This window comes from Hypanus sabinus, chromosome 4 (genome assembly GCF_030144855.1).
Source record: "Hypanus sabinus isolate sHypSab1 chromosome 4, sHypSab1.hap1, whole genome shotgun sequence".
NCBI lineage: Eukaryota > Metazoa > Chordata > Chondrichthyes > Myliobatiformes > Dasyatidae > Hypanus > Hypanus sabinus.
Window position 1 is genome coordinate 117,630,721 of NC_082709.1, and position 11,151 is coordinate 117,641,871.

At 42.1% G+C, this 11,151-nt stretch overlaps 1 protein-coding gene across 2 annotated transcripts in view; it reads right to left on the reverse strand.

Annotated features, from left to right (window-relative positions):
- LOC132393140 (gamma-taxilin-like) overlaps positions 1-11,143 on the reverse strand; it is an 82,477-nt gene extending 71,334 nt beyond the window's left edge. The window contains exon 1 of one of the 2 annotated variants that reach the window (XM_059968011.1): positions 11,011-11,143. Coding sequence is in view for 1 of the 2 variants with exons in the window: in XM_059968010.1 (XP_059823993.1) it covers positions 11,011-11,070 (60 nt within the window). In the remaining variant the exon portion in view is untranslated. The remainder of the gene's footprint in view (positions 1-11,010) is intronic. The other variant, XM_059968010.1, reaches the window with a different exon arrangement.
- Positions 11,144-11,151: the final 8 nt, after the last annotated feature.

Here is an 11,151-nt window from a genome sequence, read left to right on the forward strand (position 1 = left end):
TAATTGGATGATTTTGCAGTTCTCCGAATTGTAAATGAAAAATTGGCCAAGCCAAGGTTGTTTTCCTTGGAATAGAGAAGAGTGAGAAGTGAGTTAATTAAATTGTATAAAATCATGGCGGGTACATCCAAGTGGGGGAGGACTTACTTCACTTAAAAGAGCTTAAAGAATTTACAGTAATTGGTAGAAGAATTTGGGAGGCATTCTGGAGAAAAATTTTCACCTGAATAAAATTGAGTTTGCAACTAAAAGGACAGCAGAGGGAAAACCTACACCACGTTCTAGAAACAACTCGGATATTCACTTAAAGTGCTGTGAATCTATGGGGAGAGCTAGGCTTGATAACCATTACATCTGGTGTGGCTATGATGGCCTTCTTCAGCACCTTATGTTTCCAATTTGAGGATTTCTTAGACCTCAGGTAACTTGAGGTCACACCTGTGTAAGGGCTCTTCAGTTAGTATTCCTATTGAATGGGCTGGTACCAAGAAACCAGTTTTCTAAGAAGTCACATAATGGTTACCAACTTCAACAAGAACACCCTTTGGGATAAACTCACCTCAATAAAACCATACAACTGTTTTGCTATAAAGAAAATCACGAAAGGAGTAGTATAGTGTCTAAAATCATGGCCCAAGAAGCAACTTTGAGGAGCAAAGGAAGTCCTTTGACTTCAGTTACAACCATCTCTAACAGGGCTTGGAGAAATGTATACAGGGGGTCCTTCAACCTGTTCTGCCACTAAATTAAATCATGGTTGATCTTCAGCTTCACTCTGCATCTTTTGCCATCTTTACCTACTAGAAAAAATCTACCCAATCAGTCCCGAACATCCCAAATAGCTCAGTCTCCTCCACCACACCAGCCTTTTCTCCCCTCACCCATGACATTATGTCCAAGATGAGAGGGGAACATGTGACACCTTCTCACTTAGTTTGGGAACATGCTAGCTCACATTTTAATGTTGACCTGAAGTGATTAAGTAGAGTGCTCAAGTACAAGAACTTAATGTAAATTTCTGAAATCAGAAGAATTTTTAGAGATCAAGAACCAAAGGATATGGAATTAATGTAGGAAACCGGTTCTGAAACAAGGGATCTGTGATGGCAAAGCAGGCACAAGGGACCAAATGACCCAATCTAGCACTAAGTTTCAGAGTTTTGTGTCTTATACTGTACCCTTGGGATCTGGAACTTTAGTGTGTTCCTTAAGACAGTGCTGTATTAGTGGCCACACATTTTAATTCCACGCCCCATTCCCATTCTGATATGTCTATCCATGGCCTCCTCTACTGTCAAAATGAATCCAAACTCAGGCTGAAGGAACTACACCTTTTATACCGGCTGGGTAGCCTCCAACCTGATGGCATGAACACTGACTTCTCTAACTCCTGTTAATGCCCCTCCCCCCTTACTCCATCCCTGACATATTTAGTTGTTTTTTTCTCTCTCTGCCCATCACTCTGCCTGTTCTCTATCTCCCTCTGGTGCTCTCCCACCTTTCTTTCTCCCGAGGCCTCCAGTCCTATGATCCTTTCCCTTCTCCAGCTCTGTATCACTTTCGCCAATCACCTTTCCAGCTCTTAGCTTCATCCCACCCCCTCTGGTCTTCTCCTATCATTTCAGATTTCCCCCTCCCCCCACTACTTTCAAATCTCTTACTATCTTTCCTTTCAGTTAGTCGTGACGGAGGGTCTCGGCCCGAAACGTTGACAGTGCTTCTCCTTATAGATGCTGCCTGGCCTGCTGTGTTCCACCAGCATTTTGTGTGTGTTGTCTGTATTAATGTTCTTTCAGTTTACATTTCTAAATTCAGCATTTAGAGGCAGATCATTAAAAATGAATTTGAGCAAAAAAATTATACATTCTGACCATAACAGCTGTTTGTTGACAGGTTTAGTTGAGGCAGATCACAACAGGGAGAGTTCTGTGACAGAGGAAGGCAAATTATTGCCTAACCCAATGAGCTGCTGATCAGGAAGCAGGAAGTAATACTGAACCAGATACAATGCCCAAATCTACATGTTAAAGGCAGAACACAGGAAAACAAAGTAAGGCAGTAATACCTACTGATTGATTTATTCATGCCTGCTTTTAGTAACCCACTCCCAACTTGTTTCCAACTATCTTCGCCTGCTCAGTTTTTACCTGCACCCCTGGCATATTTTATATAAAAGATGCCCATAGTAGAATTTACAGAAGATGTCAATAAAAGCAGCAACATTAAATAACTTGCTGGGAAAATCAAATCAAATCTGCGAGGTTGCTGAAAAAGCTGTTGGCCAGATGCGCATCTTGAGAACTGTGTATGGCACTCACGGCACAATTTTGTTTATGATTAGGCAATAAGAGCACAAAGTTTACTCTAGACATCAGGAATCTACATTTTCACTTATGTAGCACATTTGATAATTGATAACATCCAAAGGCACTCAAATGCAAATCAGGGGGAAAAAAGGACAATGTTTTTTTCTATGTTCTAGGACAAATGTCTGTAAGAGCCTGGACTGGACTCAAAAGATGTTAGCATAGAAAGGGGCTGCAAATTCCAAATCTTTAGACACCAACATCTCAAACACAGCAACCAAGTGAGCTGAAGTTAAAGAAACACCATGTTCTCAAGAATTATAGGCTGGAGTTTGTTATTGGTTTGGGTGTGAGAAAGACCAGCGCCTTAGTGACATGAACACAAGTGAAACAGCTTAAAAAGGAAGCTGAGCATCAGTGAGCAAGGAGCAAAGACAGGTCAGTAGAACTTAGGCAAAGTCATGAATAAATGACAGCTTGAATAAAAGTTGCACTGTGGAAATAGTGGTGACTTTTTACAGCACTGGACTTTGCCAATTCTTGCAATGAGATGTTACGGGTTCTATCAAAATTAAGAACACAAGAAAAAGCAGGAGCAAGAAACAGTCACCGCAGAAGAAATTCATGCTCAGTTCCTGCATTTATAAATGGGTGACAGATTCTTCTGAAACAATGCCCCCTGTTCAGATCCCCCTCCCATTAGGGTAAGTAATGTCAAACCCTTCAAAATTATGTCTGTTTCAATGAGATCAGCTCTCATCATTCTAAGCTCCAATGAATATTACAACAACAATGTATTTATAGAGCATTTTCCATACAAACAAATACGGTCTAAACTCCTCAACTTTTCACTCTTCAAAATTTTTGTTTCTGGAGTCAACCTGGTGAACCTTCTTCACCCAACTGTGTTGATCAAATACATGCAAATTTCTGTCCAAGACCAAAACTGCCCTGCATGGGTGTGGAAAGTTTCCCTATGCTTATACTCCACCCACTGCAATAAAGCCAACGTGCTTTAACCAAAGTTCAATAAGACAAATTGACAGAGTAGCTCAGTCAGATATGACACCCAAAGGTAACACCACCAATAACAAAAAATAGCTTGTTGTTGAGCAGTTTGAAGACCATGGTCAAACTCAGTATTTAGTTGGAAGAAACTGTGGCTCCCACAAGATGGAAATACGGACCAAGTTAACAACAGAGAGAAATAGTAATGAGGTAAATCTGTGTGTTATCAGCATACATGTGGAATCTGGCATAAATTGTTTTGACATGACATCATGCATTGTCAGGAATTGGCAAGGGGCCAGAGAGTTCCTTGGAAGATTGCAAAGGCAACAGTGTGATAAAACCAAGCCTTCCCGCTTTAAGGGCACTTGCTGTGTACTTACTGACATCTTTAAATAACCAAATAAAAGTTACAAACACGATTCAAATAAACTATCCACAGTAGACCTTCAGTACAAAGCTGGTACATCAAATAGCTGAAGAACTCAAGATCTTGAGCTGGACCTAAACCAACAAAAATTCTGAAGAATATACTGTCAACTCAATCAAGTTGACAACATGGGTTCATCATAAGAGATTCTACAGATGCTGGAAATCTTGAGCAACATGCATAAAATGTTGGAGGAACCCAACAAGTGAGGCAGCATCTATGGAGAGAAATAAACAGTTGATATTTTACCCCAAGAACCTGAGACCATCCATAGATCCTGCTTGACTTGCTGAGTTCCTTCAGCATTTTGTGTGCATTGAAAACATAGGTTATTTTAAATGATCAAATATTTACACAATAACTCAGAAATCCTGTAAATTTATCCACATTTTAGACATGTAAGATTAGTATTGCTTACAAATATTACTGAACTTGTAGTTCAAGCAAAACATGCTCAAATAAATTGTCATTTGCATTGACTGAAAAATCGTAAGATTCTGTAACTTAAGTAACAGCTCCAGGTACTATCATAGTTCTAGGAAGCAATGCACAAAATAATTGGCATTCCAGGTATTTGTTTTAATAATATGCATACATAATTACAAATATGACAAAAAACTTCAGAAACTCGCAGGGAAATGCAAAATTGCAAAAAAATGTTTCAGGCCATGTTTATTATTTTTCAAAAATGATGTTCAGTTACTAAGACTGAAGCTTCAAGTGACAGAGAACCAACACTACGACTTGCCCATTTATTTTTTTTCCGTTGTATGATTCACATTAGAATGATTCATTTGTATCAATGCTAGCACTGTATCACACAAAAATCTGTTTTGCACACAGCAACCTGCCTTAATATACAGCCTGTTTAATATAGCAAGACACTCCAATGTATTTGACAGCTCCTATCAAGCAAAGTTTGCCACCAATATTAGGGCAGATGTCCAAAAACTTTCTTAGTTGGCTTAGTCCAGCTTAAAAGGAAAAAAGGTGGAAAGGTGGAATCCCTGATCTAAAGGCCTGAAGCCTCCAAGGGTTAAAGTAGTGAGGCAGCGTTGAATTTGAACGTAAAGATGAGGATTTTAAAAGAGCAGTTTAATTGTAAGCCAACATATCAACATGCAAAAGAGTGAAGGGTGAATGGCAATTGGTTCCAACAAAGTCACTCGGGTTTATGGAAGGCAGGAAGCTAGTCAGAGTAGCAAAGGCAAGGTTGCAAAAGGAATGGCTGAGAATTTCAGCAAGTCATACATACTGTGTTAAAAGTGCAGGCAGAGTGATGTTAGAGTGAAGAGATAATGACCTGACTGACAGCACAAACATATGGGTGAAAGCTCAACATCAAACATGATGCCATGGTTGCAAAGAATATGGTTCAGCTTTAGGTAAATGCCATGGAAATGAAATTGGCAGTAGGGGAATATTTTTGTTTGTTTAGAACGCTAATGACTCAGCTTCTGACTTTTGGAAATTTCTGTTCATCCAGTTGTGACAAACAATTCAGAGACTACAGAGGAGTCAGAAGTTGTGGGAGTAGAGCCCACCCAGTGTTGTTTCTGCACATGGGAACCTCTGCTGTGCTCTCAGACCAAGAAACAGTATGGATCAGTGAAACAGAAGTTGACTAGGGATTGATCCTCTGTGCATGCTACAATTAACTGCATGAGCCTGGCACTTGAAGCCATTAAAGGTGCTTGTAAGCCTTTTGGTGGAAGGTGGTAAAGCACTGGAAAAAGATGTTTTGATCAAATGTGTCAAAGGCAATAGAGTCAGGGAGACAAAGAGAAGTAGATTTCCCACAATGCAGATGACTAAGGACATGCTGTTTGGTACCCCAGCAGTGTAGAAGCCTGATCCAAGGAATTCACATAGAATTCCTTGTGTGAAAGATGAAATGAATTTGGGGGATTACAACACATTAAAAAATGGGAGGGGGGGTGGAAGATGGAGGCTGAAGATGGATAGAAGGGATCCCACAGCAGACTGAAAAGGATCAAGAACCATGAACTAATTAGCAAAGTCCAAAAACAGTTACTGGAAATCTGGAAACAAAATAGAAAATTGGATATATTCAGCTGATGAGGGAGAAACTGAAGAGAAGCAACATTTTAGATTTATGAACTTTCATGGGGACTGGAAAAACACAAAGATAAACATGACATTCCAAAGGATATGGCAGCAAGTGTGTGGTATTAGTTAGCTTACGGAAGCAAAGGTGGACACTGCAAATATGACTGAGGTAACAGGTTGTGTACACAAGAACTAGAGAGGCTGATTATAGAGGGGAGATTATACTGAGTGAAGGGAAAGAGGCAGTAACCAGATAATCTTAACTTTGGTGAACAAGTTCCCAAAGTGAAATTGAGAAGATTAGGAAATTTGCAGTGAAGAATCAAGTGTTCCTGGCATTGTAGGGCAATCCAGGTGTGCTGCACAGATGAGAGTTTGCCCACCAGTTCTGAAATTAAAACAGCAGATATGAGAACTGTATTAGGAGGGTAAAAGTAGGATCACTGTACAGTTAGATGCACAGCCTATCATCTTTCTGATGTAAGCTTAAAGGAAAGCCTTGGCTGTTCTGTCAGGTAGACATAAAGGATGCCAGGGCACTACAATGAAGTAGAGCAAGGTAGTAACCTCCGAATGGTTATCTCTTACTCAACATACTGAAAAGATCTCATTGCTCTGAAGCAATCAGCAGTGTGAAAATCACTTGCGCCTGTTCACTTATAGTAGTAATTCCTTTTCAAATGCATCTCAATTACTGTGCTGCGAGACCATTTCTTTTAAAACTCTCAAAGTTCAAAGTAAATTTATCATTAAGTACATATGTCACCATATATTATTGACATTCAATTTTTTTTCAGGCATTCACAGTAAACATAATTGAATCAATGAGAAAACCAGCATACAGAACAAACAACAAATGTGCAAAAGTCAAACTGTGCAAATACAATAATAATAAGTAATAAATAGTGAGAACATGGGATGAAGAGTCCTTGAAACTGAGTCCACAGCTTGTGGGAACAGTTTAGTGATAGGGCGAGTGAAGTTATTCCCAAAGGCTCCTCAAAGACTGGACGGTTGAGGAGTAATAACTGATCCTGAACCTGTGGGGCCCCGAGGCTCCTGTACCTCCTTCCTGATGGCAGCAGTGAGAAGAGGGCCTGGTTAGTGGGGTTACAATGGATGCAGCTTTCCTGCGACAACGCTCCTTGTAAATGTGCTCAATCTTGGGGATGATCTTACTTGTGATGGACTGGGCTGTATCCACTACGTTTTGCAGGCTTTTCCGTTCAACATGGTTGTCTTTTAAGAAGCTTTGCAATCCATTCATATAAACTGATCCTCCTTGTGCACTGCAGCAGTAACTAACCACAGATTCCAGTCGGTCAGGAATGCAATGCAACAACTTGAAAACAATTATGGAAGACCAAAAACACTGCCCTGGCAATCACACCAGAGCACAGAGAACAATTATTGGCAAAAAAATTGTACCTCTCATTGACAAATTCCCATTCAGTCAACCACTGGAAACAGTAATTAAGAGGTGAAAAATCTTCCAACACCTGTTCAAGGCCTACAACACTGCTTTCTGAAATACTTCCAACCCAGACATGGCTCGACTGAAAGGACATGATCTACCTTTAAGCTGCACTTCTCCTGGCCCCATAGCTTCACAACACACCTTAACACTCGAGGCTGAGATTTTAGAATATGACGGCCTTGATTTTCTGTTCCACTTCCTCCTTCCACGTAGTACTCTCTCAGCAGTTATGTAATTTGCCAAAAGATCAAGTAGATGGTGAACTTAAGCAATATAGGATGACCCATCCTATTTAAAACAGCAATCAATCATTAATTTAGCCAATATGAATTTGTAAGTTTTGCCATGTTTAAACCAAATGCATCAGTAGGTCTTATCCTATGTACATGGGCCTTGATTGTGGTTGATCTAAATGGTTATACAGCTTAGAAATAAGAGCACATCCCAACACATTGATGCCTGAGGCTTTATTAAGCATTGGTAAGATGCACTAGGAAATATTGTGAGCAGTCTTGAGCCCCTTATCTGTGCTGGCATTGGAGAGGGTCCAGAGGTTGCTCAGAAGAATGGCTCCCAGAATTAAAGGGTTAATATATGAGGAGTGTTTGATTGCTCTGGGCTTGCATTGGACTCACTGGAGTTTAGAATAAAGAGGGGGAACCTCATTGATAATTATCAAATATTGAAAGGCCCAAATAGAGTGGATGTGGAGAGGAAGTTTCTGATAGTGTGGGGGTCTAGAACCCGGAGCACTACCTCAGAATAAAAGGGTATCCTTTTAGAATGGAAGTGAAGACAGCTTTTTTTTAGTCAGAGGATGGTGAATCTGTGGAATTCTTTGCCACAAGCAGCTGCGAAGGCCAAGTCATTGGGTATATTTAAAGTGGAGATTGATAGGTTCTTGATTAGTAAGGGTGTCAAAGGTTACAGGAAGGCAGCAGGAGAACGGGGTTGAGAGGGATAATAAATGAGCCATGATCGAGCAATGGCAAAGCAGACTCGATGGGCCGAATGGGCTAATTCTGTTCCTATGTCATGGTCTTATGGTCTCTAACTATAACCCTGTATTCCCTCCATCCTCAAGCATCCTATTACCCCATTATATGAATCCTACTCACTAAGCAGTAAACTCTTAACAAGAAAAACAGGTTAGGAACAGGGCTATACCATTTGCTCCACCAAATCAATTCATTAAAAACAGGACTAATATTGGTGGCCTAATTTACTTTGGAAGAATAAAAGCTTCTATGAATCTACAGGCACAGACCCATGCTGGAAGTAACCACAGCCAAACTGCAAAACACAACTAAAAAAAAAATTAAGCTACAACACACAACTTAAATTTACTCACACTCTCCACAGATATTGAGCACCCTGTGATGTCTGCAGCATGCTCTGCAACTAATTTGGATGATAAACCTGTAAGCATCAGCCAACTGTGCTTTCCCCTCCAGCTTCGTATAACTTGCCAATACCTGTCATCTAAAAATAAGGCAGGTCCATCACCGGCATGGTAGTGTAGTGGTTAGAACAATGCTTTACAGTACTGGGTTCAATTCCTGCAACTGACTGTAAGGAGTTCGTATGTTCTCCCTGTAATGTGGGTTTCCTCCGGGTGCTTTAGTTTCCTCCCACTGGCCAAAGACCTACCAGATGGTAGGTCAATTGGTCATTGTAAATTGTCTTGTGATTAGGGTAGGGTTAAATCGATGATTACTGAGCTGTGCAACTCAAAAAGCTGCAAGAACCTACTCCACACTGTATCTCAATAAATTTTAAAAAAAGTAAGCACCCTCACTGTTAGGGAAGAAGTACAAGAGCCTGAAGATTCACAGTAAATGAGTCAGGAATCACTTCTTCCCCTATCATTAGATTTTGAGTGGTCCATGAACACTTAACTATTTATTTTGTAATTTATAACCTTTTGTCTTTGCATCAAAACAAACTTCACATCAAATAAAATGATAATAAACCACACTCTGATTCATTTAATCTAATAGGTGGCTGTGTGCTCAAGGTGGATTCTTGCATGGCAACACTCGAGATAAATGAAATGTTCCCTCTTTCATACAGCACATTTCTGCTACCAACTACATTCTTACACACTGTACACTTCAACAAAGCAAAACAAATAACCTTTACTCCATTAATGACCATTATCTGGTAAAAGATAATAACAGGGCTACAGAAGCTAGGACCTTTAGTTTATTGTTAATTTGGAAGTATAGGCATTCTAATTTTTCCGGGACTTCAGCGCCTGTTGTGGCTCTTCAGCAAATCCAGTTCTACACAAGCAACTCAGATGTGCAACTTTATGGAACCGCAGCAACTCAAATGCATCATATTTCAGAGTTTTAAATACAAACAAAAAGGAAAAGTGTACTTTAAGCAGGTCTGAAATCATCAGATTCTATAGTGCCCGTGCATCGCATCATTGCGCCATACCAGCCGTTAGACCTAACAAAAAAGACCCACATCATTTTTTGGATTGCAGTCACCTCTCCTGTGTATACTACACCTGCTGCAAATGCCACTAATTTGTAATTACAATTGCCAAGTTTAACTGGGTTATCAACTACCTTAACACCCAAACTCCATTCTCAGTAAAAGAATTAAAGCGGCACCAAAAGGAATCGAACCAGCGGGTATAATTACGAGACCCACAACCACCTACTTAAACACGCACCTCTCCGGGTCTGAAGCCACGCTTCATACCGTTATCAGATTTTAATTAGGACGCCTATTTCCTGCTCAAGTGTGTATTACTCTTTACCTCCATCAACCCCCCCCCCCAAAAAAAAGAATCAACGTCGCTGCCTGTCTGCTGCAGGTTAACCTCTCTCCCGTCCCATGCTATCCCCACGTGTTCGTGCGCTACTGCTAGCACCAGCACTGCGGCGACAGACAGGCACCCCACCAGTCAGCATCTGTCCCGGATCCGGATTGGGGCCCGGTCCGCGCTCCACGCGGAGATCGGCGAAAGCGCCGTCTAAAAGAGACATCTGAACGCCCTCCAAGATTAAATAAAACACCTTTCATTTGCTATCCCGACCCCTCTTCCCCTGCGACACGGGGGGGGGGGGGGGGGGGGGAATGCTAAGCCGACAACCTGCGTGTTGCCCTCAAGTTCGGCGGCGAAGCAGACCCCGGCCGCGCTACATCCACTGGAGCAGTGAAGGAGGTCCTTTAGGCCCCAGTTGAGATCGTTGCCAATCCTTCTGCGCAGCACAGCAGGGGGAGGGCGGTAATCGAGCGTAAGCAGGGTGAGTGAGTGAGAGAACCGTAAACAGACAGGCGATCCACGATGTTTCTTCCCCCCCCCCCCGAACACCTGCTTTCACCCTCCGGCCCCCAACGTGCTAATCCCCTCTCCTCCATTTAAAGATCCTCGCCTTCCTCACGGGTCAGGCCTCGTCTGAGTTCTCGCCTCTCTGTGTATGTAACTAACGTAGCGAAGCAAAGCCATCACTATTACCCCCCCCCCCACCCCCGAACTCTCTCACACACGACAGAGAAAGTTCCCTTTGCCCGGGAGAGAGAGAGGGGTTTACGCCAAGCTTCTCCGACCGTTGTTATTGCCCCCCGTGTGACTTTAAAGACCCCCGCCGGCCCGTTTCCCGGTCTTCCGAGCCAGAGTCCATATCCACCGCAGTCCTTTCCCAACCCCAGCCCTTACCCCTCCCTCAACACCCTAGCACGCGATCCCCCTGTCGCCTCACCTCTCCGTCCTTGGCTCTCAGATCCAGCCTGCCCGTCTCCTGAACGATCCGCGTCGCCATGATGTGACGGAAGTGAATTTTGGGCAGGGGAGGGAGAGGAAGCCGAGAATAGCCCGGCGGGGGTGGGCCGGCTGCCCGGAA